This window comes from Melopsittacus undulatus, chromosome 7 (genome assembly GCF_012275295.1).
Source record: "Melopsittacus undulatus isolate bMelUnd1 chromosome 7, bMelUnd1.mat.Z, whole genome shotgun sequence".
NCBI lineage: Eukaryota > Metazoa > Chordata > Aves > Psittaciformes > Psittaculidae > Melopsittacus > Melopsittacus undulatus.
In genome coordinates this window covers 16489505-16508834 of record NC_047533.1, presented here as the reverse complement: position 1 = coordinate 16508834, position 19330 = coordinate 16489505, and the positions used below count along the sequence as shown (strand labels likewise).

Here is a 19330-nt window from a genome sequence, read left to right as displayed (position 1 = left end):
CTGCGCTGAGGTGATTTTGCCTCCGCCTCTCCGAGCGCGCTCCCAGCCCGACCGGCGGCTGTTTTAAAGCAGGTTCGGTGTCAACGACGCTGCGGTTGTGGAGAAGCATCTGGTAATAGGATTTCCAGAACGTATGTCAGTGCAAAATAGCTGAACAAGGCTCATAAACTATCGTGCTGCCATTAGCCACTCTCCCCAGGTCCTCTCCGGAAGGGATCTTCTGGAAAAATAAGTGTAGTTATATTTTGTAAACGGGAACTTTACACTCAAGTAATTGGGGTAGTGTACGAAGGAAGTTCAGCCTGTGTCTAAAAGTAATAAAGGGCTTTTTGGAGAACGGTCATCCAGCGAGACAAAAAAAATGCTCAGTTATGCTTTCTAGAGTGAGATGTGTTTGCCTATTTTCAAGTTCACTTTTGGCTGCTTTAAAGATTTAAGAAACAACGGGGGTTAAGTTCACTACATAACCAGTTAAGTAACTGGTTACTTAGTTCCCTGAGTGGGAACCAAGCTACCTAAGCTGAATCCAACTTGCAGAGTACTTCTTGTTGAAACCTTGTGGTTTGTATCAGCTATAAGGGAAAAGATAGCTATTATAGATAACCGACTTTTGGGAATGTGTGTTTGTGCTCCTTCCAGACTGAATATTTTACTAGTGGAAATTTTCCCCAATTTTTCAAGCATTTGTTGTGAACCTAATGTTTTCTCAGAAATCCTTAAACTTGAGAATAGTAGTAAACTCTATATCTCATTAAAAGCAGAAAAGATAAGTAAACTTAAACTCCAGAGATTGTTACAGGTAACAAAAGCTAGTGTGAGTCAGGGACTGATATTTAATGAGAAGCAAGGAAGAAGATGATTAGCTGAGGGGAAATATCCTGAGCATATATTAACTACAGGGTTGTAGATCCAACCTTGCATGTGGACAAACCAGCGCATGGGTAGCTCGAGATACTCAGAAGATGACAGTCCTGGTCGGACACTTCCTGATTGCCTAAAGCATCCTTTTCAAACCAGATTTGCATACCCCACTCGCCCTTGGTCATCGTGCTTGAAATAAGCGTGGTTATAGCCCTTCGCTCGCGAAGCCAAGCCGCTACAAACAATTACATTACCTCAAGTGATTACAGTTATTTATAAGGACAGATAACACACTATCAAACGACAGTACGTCAGATAGGCGGGACCCGTCCTGAAGAAGTGTCGTTTTTGGCTAAGAAAAAAAAAAAAAAAAAAAAAAAAAAATCTAACAAGTAAAAGAGAAAAGCGCTAGGGGTCAGTCTTGTTCCAGATCTGGATTTTCCCAGGGTTTTCTTTAAGAAGCAGATTTTATGAACGAAATAGTAGAATGATTTTCCCTTTGTGGTTGTGTCAAGGATTATGAGGTATACAAGCTGTGTGAAGAATGGAGGGCAGCAGCAGGAGAAAAAAAAAATCATTCTATTTTATAGATAGAATTTTTACAATTATACATGTGGCAGAGTTATTTTTTCATGACATAATGTGCTACCATGCATTTGTGTATGTTTAAAACATACCTGCTTTTTAAATTTGAGTCTTTTGCATTAACCTTTAAAACATACGGGTCCGGTCCAATCCCCATGTGCTTTTAGAGAGTGGGAGGTGGATTCTACATTCACAAATGCAACAGTAACATAGAACATTATATGTTAACATTTTTCTAAAAGATTTTATTTCATGTTGAAGAAATAGTCACTCTACAAAAGCATAATCAACAGCAAATCCTTAATGAGTTGAGGTTTTTGTAAGGTTATATTTTCTCGGGAAATAAGATATTTTTACTGGGCAATTAACTCCATGAATCTTTTTTCACCATAGGAGTCTGTCTGTGGAGAGGAGGATGGAAACAGGGAGAGTAGAGTAAGTAAAACTTAGTGATCATTGTGATTTTAAAACACCAGGACTTTTGTTTAAGTGAAAACAATAATGCAAATTTAATTAGGTTTGATTCACATATGTTTAGCAGACCAGCTGTGCCTACCCGGATCCCAGATCCACTGATGCAGGTTTTCCTTGATGAATACCTTGCAGTCCCTTATGATGGATTTTAACCAGGATGTGAGATTTGTTTCTTGAGGTCTTTTTTAAATATTTCTGTTAGGCTTTGTACTTCATGGTAGAAACAGAAGTTGGGCTCCTGTTATGACATACTGAAATCTTAACCCAGTTAGGTATACTGTCTTTAAGGGTAAATAATGTACAGGGGACCAGATTCGCAATATCACAATAGATATTTCATGTGTAGGTATATCACATGCTGAAGTAGGATCACAAATGTTGGCCATTGAGGCTTTGCACCATGTGGAGTGTACCCGTGATACCAGATACTTGTTAAACTGATAGAAGCCCTAGGTTTTACACATTATGTTTCACGACCTTGACTGCACTAATAAGCCTTAATGGCCTCTGACCAGATTCAGCTGGGGCTTCCAGCCATGCTTCTTGCCCAGGAGGCCTATTTCATCTCAGCCTTGGGTCTTCAGTCCTTTTCTGAGCTAACTTGACTCAGTAAGGGCTACCTGCTTCCTGAGGGATGGATACAGTGATCAACTGGGAGGGCAAGAGCCTCACCTGCAGTACAGGCTTGGAGGTTGTGGATAGTGGGTTTTGAGGTCCTATCTGAAAAAGGAATGATGAAACTCAAAACCTTGGATGGTGCTTAAGGCTCCAGAGCAAAGTATCCTCCAATAATTTAAGCTTGTTTTGACTTGTTTTGTTGTCCTTTGAAATACTGACCTTATCTGCTATGGTCTACTTCTGGTTGTCTCTACTTCTCACCCACTATTCCAGATGCTTTCTCTTTCCTTTGTCAGTCCTGTGTGTGAATAAACACGCAGTGCCACAAGGTAAGCCAAATTTGCTGCATGACAGTTACTTTGTGGTAATTTTAGATGAAGGTCACTGGATAAAACCCCCAGGTAAATAAGGGAAGTTGTTTTTATACTATTTAATTTTTCAAGGGCTTTTGTAACTGATGCATCTGGTTGGTTCCAGTCCTTCAATTCTGTATGCTGGTTGGGGTCAAAAACCTACTGTGGGACCTGGGAGAGACTGAACTGAAATTAGACTCCACTGGCCATTGTCTCAAAGATTGATATAAGAAGCTGAGGTCTACTATCTCGGAGATGGCTGTGAGGAGCTGAGATGGAACTCCACTGTCCATTATCTCAAGGTTTGGTGTGAGGAATTGCTGTCCATTATCTCAAGGACTGCTGACAGACATGCGTGGTTGAAGACATGGATGCAAGACCAGCAAAAGTGGATGCATGTGATCCACCAGGCATGTGCAGTATGTGACATGAAGAACAGAGGTTCTTCCCCCTAATATATTATAAAAGGGAAAAAGGTAATAGCCGTTGTGGCCACCTACCTTCAATGATGACTACAGACTCTGGGAGACAACCACCAAAGATGACAACTACGGACCCTTGGGATGTCACTGGATCCACAGTAGTGACTATCTCTCTCTGCACTCCAAATTCTTGCTTAATTTCTGTCCTTTTTTCCAATCTGTCCTATCATTTTTTTAATAATAATTATCTTTTTATAATAAATTGACTGATTGCAGTACTGATGTCTTTTGCATCTTAATTTCACTCTGAGCATCACAAACAGAATATTTGCAACACTGGGTTTTATCCAGTTGGACCTTGACAGCACCAGACTGAATTTAAGTGTAGATCAATAATGTGAATAGTGGTTTATGAATTAAGTTAGAATCTCACTTAGGGATGCATCCTCCTTTGTTGAGTCACTAACTTGAGAAGTTTTAAAGCCATTTGACTGATACGGCTTTGACATTTGAAATATAATATGGCTGTTAATGTCTACCTGTACTGTTCTTCTATTTTCAAATGCAAATTGGGCTGCAAAACAGCAGTAGAGTGTAACCTGGGGGATCAGTTTTAACTTTGCCTCATGTATAAAAAAAAAAAATCCCACTCAATTCAGTAGTTTTCAGTGGAAAGTTAAGTGGACATCCTGGCCTTGTAATCCTACCTACAGTTGACCCCTAGTTCAATTAGAAGAAGAAAAAAAAAGAAAAAGTCAAATTCTTATTGAAAAGCTCTGCTGTCATCTCTGAACTTCTGTTACTGAAACTAAGTGGTTTTCTTGAGTAGTGGAACTAATGAACTTAATCACCTATGAACTTGCCTTTCTGGTTGTAGGAGATCCAACTGAAGCTTTTTCCAGTGTTTGAAGTGTTGACTGACAGACAAGTCTTGTCTGACCCAGAATATTTTATCAGTGTCAAATTATGTTCTACTAAAAACACCACCTTGTACCAAAGCCTCGAGTTTTTCCTTCTAACCCTCTTCCCCCAATTACATGAACAGTCTGTTTGAAAATATTTCAATGCTGTTTTCATCTCCCAGTTTACTTGACATCTGTTCTTCTCTGCTCTGTCATTGCTTATGTGTGTCGTCTGTGTCTAGCCATGCATTCAGGACCAGTGTGTCCTCTGCTGTAAAGGAGAAAATACTTATATGTTACTATCCATCTAGTAAAGCAGTAATTGCAATTACTTCTAGAACATCTTTATTTTTTTTCTTAATTTACTTTCTATTTTCACTCAGGTTTGGGTTTTTTTCTGAGAAAACAAGATGCTAGGAAATTGCTTCAGCCTTCTCTGTTCTCTTTATTGTCCTAATAAGCTTGTCAGTTTTATGAAACATATAATTATATATCAATATATGACATATATCAACATATAATTAGGTTCCTACACTTTTTTTAATTGATGACCATGTAGAGAAGACAGTATAACTATATAGACTGAGTTAAACTTGAGTGTGAGTACGTGTCTTATCAGATACCAGACAATTAACAATGTTAATGTCCTTAAGTCTTAGTCACAGAAAATGTTTCAGTCACAGGCAGCAGCGTCCTGTCACTAGTGACAATGAAGGAAGAAACTATACTCAGTCATTCCTCGTGTGCAAGGCTCTGTTCCTTACCTTTTCTTATTAATGTTCTACCTGGGCTAAACATCTCTTCCCTGCATAGCATCTCTAAGCAACTGTGACCATTTTTCCTTCCTTGCTTTTCCCTTCTTCTACACTGTGTTTCTCAGTCAGCCTTAATTTTTCCTTCACTCTTGAAGAGTTTCTCATACTCTTTCTGCCTCTGGATATTTGAAGTCCCTCTTTTTCTTTCAGCAATTAAAGAGTTTGGTTTCTCTGTCCGGAGACCTTATCTTCTCCTTCTCTCCACTGCCTGCAGGCATACTTCTGCCTTGAACTTTTCCCTCTTTGAGTGCTTTATTGTTAAGAGTGCTTTATCCTTAAGAGTGCTTTATCTCTTTTTACCTTCATCCGGATTTCCCGTTTTCACTAAGGATTTTTCCTTTTTCCTTTTGTCCTGCCCTTCCTTAGCTGATACCGGATAATCCTCCTTCCCAGTTCTGATAAGCCTGAAAAAATGTTTGTTCAAACCCACCACTAGCAAAGTGGAATCTTCCGCTTTCAGCACGGAAGCAAAAATTGAACAAGATTTTCATTACTTTATTGGTCAGTCCGGACTCGGAGAGGATTGCTGAAGTAACAGAGCTTTTGAAAGATGCCAACACCGTCTTCTCTGATGACCTCTGAAATCCTCTGGCAACCTAAGAAGGCAACATAATTTCATTTTCAGATGATCTCTATAATAAATCCCCAGCAACGTCTGTGTTGCTGCCTGTAGGGCTGGCTCTGTGACTTCTGTGGGGAATTTGTAGCATCCAGCCGCTGGCATCTGCTCCTGGCAGAAGCTCAACCATTTGAAGAGAAGAGGAGGGGGGAAATAATCCCAATGAGGATGTTTGCACATGCTGTTCTCTACCTCCTCGCCTGGGTGTTTTGCTGAAGGACTGGGACATCTGCACAGAAGGGAGAGCGGCAGCGGCTGGAGCTCGCCCTGTATGGAGCTGAAGTTCCTCCAGCACTGGGGGGTTAGCAGCGCGCCGGGCCAGGCAGCAGGAGGAACGGGATCGCACCACTGAAGCGTACACGGGCAGACTTGATTAAGTTCAAGCCTGATGGCCTCTGGCATAAACAAGACTCATCAGCCCGGGACTTGCAATGTATCTAAAGCCGCTTGCAGCAGCTCGGCGGAGGAATGCAGTCAGGAAATGCACATGAAAATGTGCAAGAAGATCGCTCAGCTCACCAAGGTAAGCCTCGCTGTTGTAGGCTTCCCGGAGAGATGAGGCTAACCTGGCTGGGGACAGCAGAGCTGACTCGGAGCTGCCTTTTCTGATGGCCCCCGTCTGAGAGGAGGGAAGAGAAACCTGTCTATTTTTACTAGGCTGTTGCCGAAAACATCGGTGTACACAAACTTCCTGTCAAACACTCTTCCCCCCACCGCCGGTGCCACCGACTAGCCTCAGCGGGTTGCCTTTGTGGCTGACGGTTGGAGAATCGCACTCAACTGCTCTAATTAGCATGCAACGAGAGCGAGAGGGCCTCGAGCTCTAAGAGGGCATAGGATTTGCCTGTGTGATGCTTGGAGGGGTTGACGGTATCCTCTTTTTTCCCCCCTGAATTATGAAGACGGGTATTCATTTGAGTTTTATAGGTTCTCGAGTAATATTGTTGCAAAGCTTCAGCTGAACTGTGCTACCACAGTACAATATACTTGTTGTTTTGCAACTAATTGTTCCTGATGGGCATAAGTAGGGATATTTTACATGACATTCCTAAAAGATGAGTTGGAGAAGAGACAGGATTAATTACACAGTCTATTGTACTTAAACTTTTAGTCAATACTGAATTACACTACTAAATGTTTAGAACATTTTCCACACAATGTTAAGAAGTAAGAGAATATCTGTACGAGGTGGCAGTTATCTTTTAATCAATCTTTATGCTGTGTCTTTAAGTGAGAAAAACCTATTTCCAATCCTTGTTCACTAATCCAGTTTTTGCATATTTTGTAGTCTCATAGCAATTGATAAAGACATTTTAGCAATTAAAACATGCTGACAATAAAAAAACACTCACTAAAAATACATGTCAATAGGAAGTCATTAAGACATTCAACTTAGACTGGAACTAGTACTAGAACTAGTTCCAGAACCGTTATTCTCATCTAATGATAACTGTATGTGATAACATATATCATGTGTATGAATACATACACAAGTGCTACCTATATTTACACATTACTTGCTAGCAACCTGATTTAGTGAGATGTCCCTGCCCATGGCAGGGGGAGGGCGTTGGAACTAGATGATCTTTAAGGTCTTTTCCAATCTAGACCATTCTAGGATTCTGTATTGTGCTTACTGTACTATACCAATCATTTTACCAGTGCTTTGATTGTATATTTGTATAACAGTATTTGTACATAATCTGATGCTTTCTTTCTGTCCACAAATACACAAATGACTCTTGACAGTGTGCTATCATTCTATAGTAATTGAAAGAAAATTATCTGCATAAACATCAAATTTTTAATGATTTTGAATAAGGATATGTTTGAGCAATGAAGTCTGTAAAAATTTATATTACACTTTTATGGCACTTTATTAATTGATACCTTATACTTCATAGTAAATAACAAGAATTGAGTTACCAGCTCCCTCTTTCTGGGTGATCTATTTCTCAACAGCAGACTTGGAGCACATTGATGGGATCTGAGCAAAGAAACACTTGTTCAAGATTTTCAGCTCTCAAACTAAACGAATGTTCTGTACGGACTTCAGTGTCTTTTGCTATAAAGTGATTCTTTTTAAAGTCTCTTTAATCTCAACTAAATTTTGAGGAAAATATATCTCAGTTCTTTCTGAAAACTCTATAAAGCTTGCCTTTGGTAAGGGAAGTAAATTCTGCTATTTTAGCAGCGAAAGGGGGAGGGGGATCATGGCCAAATTATTGCAGTGGGTTTTTTTCAGATGCTTTTGCTAAATTTCTACTGTTAAAATGTGGGTAAGGTGATTACATTTAATAGAATTTCCCTTCTAAACACTTTTCAGTCCTCTGAAATAAAGATGATTTATACCTGAAGCTCAAAAAAGTGCTTCTGAAAAGCGAATAATTTTGTTTTGGAATGTGGCTTTTAAGAACCAATTTTCTCTGCAGTAACACTACATTTATAGAGAACTTATGGCAGAATTGGATTTTTAATCATATGCTTTCCCTTCCTGTTTCTGAGTGCTTACTAACAGCAAACATCTGAGAAGTGAAATCTGAGACCAAATTTGCTAAACATGGCATAAATTTGCTCTGATCATTTTTGGATGAGAAACTTTGAGATCTCCTATTCAAACCACAGTTTTCTTGGCTGTGTTACAGTCAGGATAATTATAATAAAATCCCTCCTGACTTTAAATTGCCTGAATTCTGTTCCAGCATAGTATGCAGTATGCTGTCATTATACAGCTGCAACTTCCTGCCCAGTGATGGCAGAATTCATTGATGGTGTGATAATTCTCTAATTGCTCATCCACTCTACTTTGTACCTGGAGAAACGAATACACAATGTTTAAATGAGGTGTAGGATACAGAGCTTCACTTACATTCTGTTTCTTTAGTTAGTCAGCAGTGGCCTCTCCTACTTTCAAAAACGAAGGTGGGGTGTGCAAAAGGCATCAACAGCAGAACCAAACTGGGTGAGGTGATGGAGTTTCCATCATTGCATGAAATGTTGATTACATTGTAAGACAGGTTGGTACGGGAATCGTCATAGCTGATCAAGACACAGAAATACGGAAAACTGCTCCCATTCTACTGTCCTGCTATTTTTGCTTTTGGAGAAGTAGAATGTAGTAAGTTTTCCTACCTTCAGTCATGCATGTTTCTATTCTGCACCCTTTTGGCTGTAGCAGCAAAACTACAACCCTTTAGAAATGTTTTGTTTGCTTTGGCCAGCAACCTGCTTTTTTTTTGTAGGCAATTTATCAGTATTTTTAGATGCCTGGCCCTTCTCACAAAGATTGACTTTTCCCACTGTTGATATGTAGAACATACATTGGTTTTCCCTGTTAAGCTATCACAGTGAGAAAAACCAATGAGCATATTTGTAAGCTCAGTCAGGCTCCCCAGAAGTAAGGCAGCTTCTGCATTTCAAGGCAGAAGTGGCCACTGATACTTGTTTGCCATTAGGTATTTGTCTACCCACATTTGAAATCTGCTAATGAAAATGTGGTAGGGTTTTATTATTACTTGTAAAGTTTAGCTTTTGCTTTGAAAGCCACAACTTATAGTGCTAAATGAATATGTGGGACAATCAGGTTTTTTTTTAAATATATATGTATTATATATATTAAAAAAGGTATATTAAAAAGTGCAAACTGATATTTTTTTTTGTTTCTGTGGAGGCAGGTAAAAGGATTTAGAAGCTCTGGTGAGTTTGAATGAGAGCTGTCTAGGCCTTCTGAATTTTGACCTTAAAATTTGATAACACTACAGCTGTTTCCAGATGAGCTATGGTTTGATTTATGAACTTACAGAAATTAAACCAGAAATATTCTGCTTGTGAATGGGAATGTCCATCTGTAGTTGTCACTCACACATAAAATACAGTTAATAAATAGGTACCTTGCTGCAACAGTAGTGCACTAATGCATTCAAATTCATAGAGGCTTGAAGTTAGTGTATTCCTACAATTATAGTAGAATGCATGACTTTGTAAATGTAATTAAGTTTAGACTTCTCCATCAGACATGGGACCCTTGGCATGCTGTTTCGTGCCTGCCAGTTCTGTGTATTTCTGATCTGTTTAGCAATTAAATGTGAATTTAATTTTAATTGCAATTAAAATGAATGGTGACTTTTTATAAGAAGTGTCATTTCCTGCTGCCTCAAGGTATGGATTTCTATCATCTGTTGGCTGTTGCAGGAATTCCATGTGCTTATGGATTCTCAGGATTGTCCTTTTTGTTTGAGATAGGATGAAATGCTAATGAACTCTTGAAGAAGAGTGTTGAGTAGAACGGATCAGCTTTCATTGAAAGGGCAGTTCAGGCAGGGCTGACAAGAACTAAGTATGCTGCAGATATTCATGCTATTCAGGTTTCTATTCAAACCTCTGCCAGTGAGGCTCAAACCAAACCTAATGTCAATAACTAGGATGGCGGCATTGCCTGGTGATCAGAATGCTACCTAATCCACGAAACAGGATATTTTTAACAAGAGGAGATAGCTACCCTCAAACTCATTTTCCTAGGGGTTCATCTGACTCTATATCGGGAATCTTGGACTTTTGTTATAAGAAGCACATTTTAATTTGCAGTATTTCTGGTCAAGGAGATTGTTAAAAAGTCAAGCAGTCTTGCAAGAGTTTTGTGTATGTATGCTGGATACTGTGAGACAGAGGAAAAGAGTGCTAATGTAAGGAAAAGTTAATTGCTGGTAAAACGTAATTACGAACTTTCTGTTTCCTTCAGGGGAAAAAATACTGTAGGAGAACAAGTTTGGGCAGATGTTCCTTAATGACTCTATGTGGACTCTATGTGGAGTTGAAAATGTCACACACTCCGTCTGCTTATCACCACAGTCACCAGAAGGTTTATTGCCCCTCAGCTCAGTCAGCAAGGTAGCAAATATGAGCATTATTTAATAAGCTTCTGTGGAAAATCAGCCAGATAAGCAAACCTCACTGTCATTAGTTATTTAAGGAAGGATGTCAGACTTGTGAACAAGTGTGTGCTCATATTTAGTTCCATTAACTTCACTCTGTGGGTGAAAATTTACAGAAGAATCAACAAACAGCCTGGTATGTGTATGTGGCTATAGGCTGTTTACACCACTCCAGTGTCTTGTAGCATGGCTGTATATTAACTAGATCTGTTAACCTTTCCTGTTTAATTTGCCATTAAGAAAAAGGTGTCTGACAGGTTTAGGAATGAAATATGATCAAATACTAATGGCTTATTCTGGAAGCACCTAACAGCTGAGCAACTGTGACAGAGCACTCTTGTTTTCTACTCATGCTCCTAGTTGAAATATGTTGCCTTTTTCACATAGCTTAAGCTAAGTTTATTGACCTTATTTTCTGTGGTGTGTTAACAGTACTCAGTAACCAATGCTTACAGTGGCTCAGCTGATTTGCAGTTAGTTATTATGCTACCAGAGATCTCCCATGTGCTTGAGGTTTTTTGATCTCAGTTCTCTGGAGAGTTATTTAATATCCTACAGAAATGAAGCAAAATGGAACAGCATAAAAAACTAGGATCATGCTTTTGGAGCAGCAGTACTTCTCCTTTGGCAAGAAATACAAAATTTGGTTTCCATCTAAGCAGAGGGAAGGTTTTTATAAAGTTGCTTAAATTATGTACTAACAAGACCAACAAAGTCAGCTGTCAATATCCCCATGTATTTTACTTTGTGATGTATTTGTTTTCATAATTTTTATGTACAATTTTCTATCAGGATTTCAAAGCTAGCATTGTTTTTGCCTACCAGCTGACAAAAATGCACAAACTGTGATTTCTGGAGTTTTCATCACTACCTTTTCTTTACAGCATTAAAAGGGAACTCCTGGGTCATAAAATAATGTGCAATCTCATATGTGTTGATCAGCTAGTCAAAAACAGCATTAAAGACACTACTTCTATTAGGAAGGAACCTAAAATCTTATTGTTTGGATAGCTAGAAATTGTCATTTAAATTAATTCAAGGTACAAGAATGACATCTATGTATTGGAATTACCTTCTTATCATATAGATTTATCACTGACTATACAAAGTTTGAAGAAAATCTGGCAGCCCTAGTAATGAACAACTCAAAGCTACTTTATAACAGAAACTGCATACTAAATTCAAGTCACTTTTTCAAGGAACTCTAGTAAATGTTTATATACAAAATGTTGTGCATTTTGTTAATATGCACATTACAGGCAATAGGTAATACAATATCCAGTGTTTCACTAATTTCACAAAAGTGCAAGACTATGAGGTGGGCTGATGCCACCCTCATAAAGTTTAACCATGCCAAGTGCAAGATCCTACACCTGGGTCAGAGCAATCCCAGGCACAGCTGCAGGTTGGGCAAAAAGGAAATTCAGTGCAGCCCTATGGGGAAGGACTTGGGGGTGTTGGTCGATGAGAAAATGAACATGAGCCAGCAGTGTGCGCTTGCAGCCCAGAAAGCCAACCGTATCCTGGGCTGCATCAAAAGAAGCGTGACCAGCAGGTCGAAGGAAGTGATCCTGCCCCTCTACTCTGCTCTCACAAGACCTCATTTGGAGTATTGTGTGCAGTTCTGGTGTCCTCAACATAAAAAGGACATGGAACTGTTAGAACAAGTCCAGAGGAGGGCCACGAGGATGATCAGGGGACTGGAGCACCTCCCATACGAAGAAAGGCTGAGAAAGTTGGGGCTGTTCAGCCTGGAGAAGAGAAGGCTGCGTGGAGACCTCATAGCAGCCTTCCAGTATCTGAAGGGGACCTACAGGAATGCTGGGGAGGGACTCTTCATTAGGGACTGTAGTGATAGGACAAGAGGTAACGGGTTGAAACTTAAACAGCAGAGGTTTAGACTGGATATAAGGAAGACATTCTTTACTGTGAGTGTGGTGAGGTACTGGAATGGGTTGCCCAAGGAGGTAGTGAATGCTCCATCCCTGGCAGTGTTCAAGACCAGGTTGGATGAAGCCTTGTGTGATATGGTTTAGTGTGAGGTGTCCTTGCCCATGGCAGGGGGGCTGGAACTAGATGGTCTTAAGGTCCTTTCCAACCCTAACTATTGTATGGTTCTATGATATTTTCTGCATGGGTGATGTATTACTGTATTCTTATTATATCTTAATTTAGTTAAATTATTAAGCTGTTCTTATCTCAACCCATGGGTTTTTACAATTTTTTTCTCTTCTTTATCCCACTGGGGAGTGGTGTGCAGGGAGTGAGGAAGTGGCTATGTGATACTTGCTGGCTGGGTTTAAACTTTGACATATGTACAAGTACCCTTTTCAGTAACACTGTAACTGTAACTCTCTCCTAACATTTTCTTGAACTAGGATGTAGATGCCAGTATTTTACAACTAAGAAAATTACACTGCAGTTAGAGGTCTATGCCAACTCAGCTTAAGACAGTCTCAAATATTCTAAAGCTGTGTATTTAGGCTTTTCAGCCCTTCAGCATTGTGTATGGTATATAAAATATTTCTTTCCATAAAGAATCATGTTTTTTCCCCAAAGTGACATCTTCATTAAGTGAAAGAGTATCTGTTTTACTAAAACAGCTGTTACACTGAGGTAAACCTACCTCTGTTGCCACCTCTGCAGTCAGATCTTAAGCACATCAACAGTCTCACTGCAACAATTCACCTGTTTCTCCTGCCTGTACATAACTACCTGCCTCTGTGTGCAGCTGAAGACTGCTTGTGACTTTAGTAGGAACATATAGGCATGTGAGTTTTATTGCCTGTGCTTACAGCCATCAGGAAGAGTGTGATATAGTTAGTCCAGTACCAAGACTGGGTTAATTTATCCTGCCTCCCAGTAGGACACAGGAGCTCAAGCTCCACAGTGCTGGTTCAAACTTGGCATTTTATTTCATGTATATTAATATGTCTTCCAAAGGGCTCAGGGGCAGCAGAGCACACATAACCCTATTGCTGAGGAAATACTGCCTTTAATTCAGAAGCAAACTACAAACTGACTGTTTCCAAATGGGGATTTTTTTCTGAAGTTAAGGACCTCAATAAAATTCATCTGAAATAAGATTGTACCTTTATTATGTAGTTGTCATTCAGAACTTTGACTTAGCCTTTAGGCACTTAAATACAGTTTTAACTTAAAACAGGTCCCTATCAGAGAAGTCTTCTGTTTTAGCTGTCTTTGGAAGCTACAGCATTTGGTTGTGACTCTGCAGTAACATTTAGCCAGTTATATGAGAGCTACCTTTAGATGTAAATATGAGATTACAGTTGAATATTTTGCTTTTTACATTCAGGAGGAGAGAAGTACAAGAATTTGGTAATGGGGCTGTTAAGAACTATAGGTGGTACTTTTAAATGTTTTTACAATCTTTAAATGATTTTTACTAAGATGCTATATGCCTTAGTATTTCATAAACATAATAAATTGTCTTAAAACTACAGGGCATTGCAATGCAACTACAGTGCATCACCACCACTGCATTCTGGGTGCAGTGGGTACAGTCTGTCCCCTGATTTTCAAGGTGAGGAATGCAAACTCTAGAACAGAACAGCTTCCTGCAGGCTTGTGCCCCCAGAGGAGTGAATACAGGCAGGGTGTGGTGAGGCAGTATAGTCAAGTTGGAATAGTAACAAGTACCTCTTGGCCATCCAGAGCAGTCATTGTTCATCATATAAACATCGTCAGTGCCATCAGACTTGCGGGGCTAAAAGCTTTACATTTGAAAGCTTAAAATTTTAAAATCAAAGCATAATTAAAAATTGTCTTAAGCATTGATAGCTGGACTAGGTTCTCATCATAGAATCATCAGATTGTTTGGGCTGGAAGGAACCTTTAAGTCATCTAGCCCAACCCCACTGCAATGGGCAGGGACATCTTCAAGTAGATCAGGTTGCTCAGAGACATGCTCCAAGATTTTTCCTGAGCAATTTCATACTCTGTCAGTGTGTATGGAAGATTTAATTTTCTCCTTTTAAGTACATTATATTACATTTATCTAGATTGAACTTTATGTGTCTTTTTACCACTGTTTGTGAAGCTCTTCTGCAACTCCTGCAGTTGATTATGACTTTTGATACTTTATTTTTCAAAATTGTAATGGCTATAGGAAGTAGGATAGCTGCTGGTACAGTGCTCTAGAAGCTTCATCATGATCTCTGTTCTGAAAACTGACTCTCTGAGTCGAGAATATCTTTAGTCATAACAAAATGGGAGTATGAACTGTATCTTATTAGGATAACAAAACCACAAGGCAGCTGAAATCTCCACAGCCCCTAGAATACTGTGCTTTTGTTTTCCCAACGTATACACATAATAAACTGGGAATTAAAAAGCAACAGCCCTTTTCTTAACACAGGAGCAGCAAAGGCTCTGAGAAAGTTTTGCATGTATTCCCAGTGTTGAATTTGCTTACAGCAGCAAAGAACTTATATCTTGGTGCCTGCAGTAGAAGAAACTGGTATTATTAATTCATGGATGCCTGAGGGTTCTGAAAGCTTCTTAATTAGCAAAGAATGTAGAACATGTAAAGGAATATTTTTACATTTTAAAAATTCCTCTATGTGAATCCCACCTGTGAGCTACAGGACTGCAAAATTTGATCCAGTCTCTATAATGCTTTAGTCTGGATTAGGAAGACACAGGGTTTATTTTATCTCTGCTTATCTGCATCAAAGGCACAACCTGCAATAAACACTGTGTTTTTAAGTAATTTATAATATTTGTCTCCAAGAAAAGATATATTCGACTGGGAAAATGTATTTCACCCAAGGCTGTAATTAAATCAACAATTCAATATTGGCAAGATTTCCAAATTCTACTGTATTTAAAGTAAGGAAATACTTTTAAAAATCAGTAATTAACTAAAAACTTCCTTGATGAATTTGTTTGTTTACTTCATTTATTGAACAAGTGGACAACTTATCATAATCTGTAACAAGATTTTTAAAGATATTTTGGAAGGGGAAACCTTCAGATTAATATCTAGAATCATAAAAAAACCCAACCCACAAGCAAAAAAAACCCCAAACAAACAAAAATGACAAACCAAAACAAAACAAAACACAAAAAAAGCCCCCAAAACCCAGCCCTTTGAAAGCAGTGAAAATGTCTGCAATTTTAGACTCCTTAAAGATCTTCCTTTAAAAATCTGGGATGTAATGAAACATTTTCACAAAATTGAATCGTTGAGTCATTAGACCTCATAGCAGTCTTCCAGTATCTGAAGGGGGCCTATAAGGATGCTGGGGAAGGACTCTTCATTAGGGACTGTAGTGGTAGGACAAGGGGTAACGGGTTAAAACTTAAACAGGGGACGTTTAGATTGGATATAAGGAGGAAGCTCTTCACTGTAAGGGTGGTGAGGCACTGGAATGAGTTGACCAGGGAAGCTGTGAATGCTCCATCCCTGACAGTGTTCAAGGCCAGATTGGACAGAGCCTTGGGTGACATGGTTTGGTGTGAGGTGTCCCTGCCCATAGCAGGGGGGTTGGAACTAGATGATCTTAAGGTCCTTTCCAACCATAAATATTCTATGATTTTATGATTCTATGAATGTTAGTTTGGCAAATGAATTCTATCCCCACTGTAATTAGACTATTCAGGCTAATGAGATGCATTAGTTCATATTTTATTTTGTAGCATAATACAGATCAAATTTCTGGGATATAAATCTATCAAGTTCTTCTATATGTTTTAGGTATGTAACAAAAGCCAGACAGCTAAATTAGTAGCAAATTAAATGTAAATAAGGTCTTTTTATTCCTTCTATTGACACTGTTGACTTTGCTTCTGTACTAAAAATTCATCTGGACTACAGTGACCTAAAAATGGACAGACAGAGGGCATAGATACAAATCTATTTCCTGCACGCTATCTATCTGGAACAGCTGCAGAAGATGGAGTTGAATTCATCCAAGACTATAAAAGCCTGAGATTTATGGGGATATTTGAGATCTTAAGGAGTTATACAAGAATTTTACCAAGACACACACTGCAAAAGGTGAACAGAAAGGACTCTGATATCAAACAATTTGGCCTTTCTGATTGTCTACATATGTGTGTTTGTCGGTTTACAGTGATTCCTCTATGAATAAGCATAATATTTTAAAGTGTTTATATCTAGTTATGTGGTAGCCATAGTTGTTATGATAGTAACACAGAGTAATGTAGTGCTCTTTTTATTTGAAACCAATTCTGTCTTTATTGTCAAACTGATCAATTTTAGACCTGCTTTTTAAAAGCTGTTTATCAACATGACTGTTAAGAGCTTTACACTACATTGACCAGCAGTGTTTACACTCACAAGTTACAGATACTGAAATAATTTTCCAATATTTGTCCTTTCAGTTACAGGTTCATCTCACATAATTCCAGTTTCTTAAATGATGTATCTGAAATAGGAATAGAGTAGCTATATTTTGTAGGGAGTGAAAAGCGTATATGAGGGACTTAAATTTCATAAAGTACAGAGCAGCAGCCCTCCAAAAACCAAATCTCTTAAAAAGGCTAAAATACTGAGGAATTACTTTCAGCACTCAAGCTTGAAGATTAAATTTAAAAGCACGCATTTTCAAGTTAAAATTCTTCATTGGGGTTCCAGCCACTATTAAACAGAACTGTAGGAATAATAGAGCAGGGAGACCAGTTTCTTCCACTGTTTTAGATAACTCACTGAAGTTGATGATGGTCTAATGCTTAGTGGAATTTGAGGAATCTCTATGACAAAGTCAGACTTCAGAGGTATCCTAATGCCACTGTGAGCCTGAACACAACATAATATGAGACAGGCAGTGCTGATTTATTAGATAAATTGATAATCAAGAGTGGAAGTTTGAGTCACAAGGGGCAGATATTCATCTCTGTTTTGCCGGTAGAATGAAACACAGAAATGTGATCATCAGTGTCTGACCTAATTCACTGAAGATGCCCACACTAATTATTCATCATATTAAATCTGTGGGCAAAGTTAATCTTGTAGTTTTTGTGTCTGTGTCCCAAATAGTTAAGTAAGGATCATAGAATTATTTTAGTGGAGAGAAGAAATCTGCTCAGTGTAGAATCATAGAATCATAGAATAGTTAGGATTGGAAAGGACCTCAAGATCATCTAGTTCCAGCCCCCCTGCCATGGGCAAGGACACCTCACACTAAACCATATCACACAAGGCTTCATCCAACCTGGTCTTGAACACTGCCAGGGATGGAGCATTCACTACCTCCTTGGGCAACCCATTCCAGTACCTCACCACACTCACAGTAAAGAATGTCTTCCTTATATCCAGTCTAAACCTCTGCTGTTTAAGTTTCAACCCGTTACCTCTTGTCCTATCACTACAGTCCCTAATGAAGAGTCCCTCCCCAGCATTCCTGTAGGTCCCCTTCAGATACTGGAAGGCTGCTATGAGGTCTCCACGCAGCCTTCCCTTCTCCAGGCTGAACAGCCCCAACTTTCTCAGCCTATCTTCATATGGAAGGTGCTCCAGTTCCCTGATCATCCTTGTGGCCCTCCTCTGGACTTGTTCTAACAGTTCCATGTCCTTTTTATGTCGAGGATACCAGAACTGCACACAATACTCCAAGTGAGGTCTCACGAGAGCAGAGAAGAGGGGCAGGATCACCTCCTTCAACCTACTGGTCACGTTCCTTTTGATGCAGCCCAGGATACGGTTGGCTTTCTGGGCTGTGAGTGCACACTGCTGGCTCATGTTCTTTTTCTCATTGACTAACACCCCCAAGTCCTTCTCCGCAGGACTACCATGAATTTCCTTTTTGCCCAACCTGTAGCTGTGCCTGGGATTGCTCTGACCCAGGTGTAGGACCTTGCACTTGTCATGGTTAAACTTCATGAGGTTGGCATCAGCCCACCTCACAAGTGTGCCAAGGTCCCTCTGAATGGCATTCCTTCCCTCTAGCGTATCAACAGAACCACATAGCTTGGTGTCATCAGCAAACTTGCTGAGGGCACACACAATTCCATTGTCCATGTCAGCGACAAAGATATTAAACAAGACCGGTCGCAACACCGATCCCTGAGGGACACCACTAGTTACTGGTCTCCAGCTGGACATTGAACCGTTGACCACAACTCTTTGAGTGCGACCATCCAGCCAGTTCTTTATCCACTGAGTGGTCCACCTATCAAATTGATGCCTCTCCAGTTTAGAGACAAGGATGTCATGTGGGACAGTGTCAAACGCTTTGCACAAGTCCAGGTAGATGGCGTCAACTGCTCCACCCTTGTCCATCACTTTTGTAGGCCCGTCACAGAAGGCCACCAAATTAGTCAGGCAGGATTTTTCCCTAGTATAGCCATGCTGACTGTCACCAAGCACCTTGTTGTTTTTCATGTGCTCTAGCATGCCTTCCAAGAGAATCTGCTCCCAGATTTTGCCAGGCACAGAGGTGAGACTGACTGGTCTGTAATTCCCCGGGTCATCCATTTTTCCCTTCTTGAAAATGGGGGTTATATTTCCCTTTTTCCAATCATCAGGAACTTCACCTGACTGCCATGATTTTTCAAATGCAACTATTTCAATTTTAGAGGAAAAGTAGTTAAAAATCATAGAACCATAGAATAATTAGGGTTGGAAAGGACCTTAAGATCCTCTAGTTCCAACCCCCCTGTCATGGGCAGGGACATCTCACACTAAACCATGTCACCCAAGGCTCTGTCCAACCTGGCCTTGAACACTGCCAGGAATGGAGCATTCACAACTTCCCTGGGCAGCC

General features: G+C 39.6%; 1 protein-coding gene across 1 annotated transcript in view; it reads left to right on the top strand.

Annotated features, from left to right (window-relative positions):
• The first annotated feature begins 5610 nt into the window (after positions 1-5610).
• FAM184B (family with sequence similarity 184 member B) overlaps positions 5611-19330 on the top strand; it is a 43437-nt gene continuing 29717 nt past the window's right edge. The window contains exon 1 of the mRNA XM_013128919.3: positions 5611-6172. Within this exon, the coding sequence (XP_012984373.2) occupies positions 6038-6172 (135 nt within the window). The 5' untranslated portion in view covers positions 5611-6037. The remainder of the gene's footprint in view (positions 6173-19330) is intronic.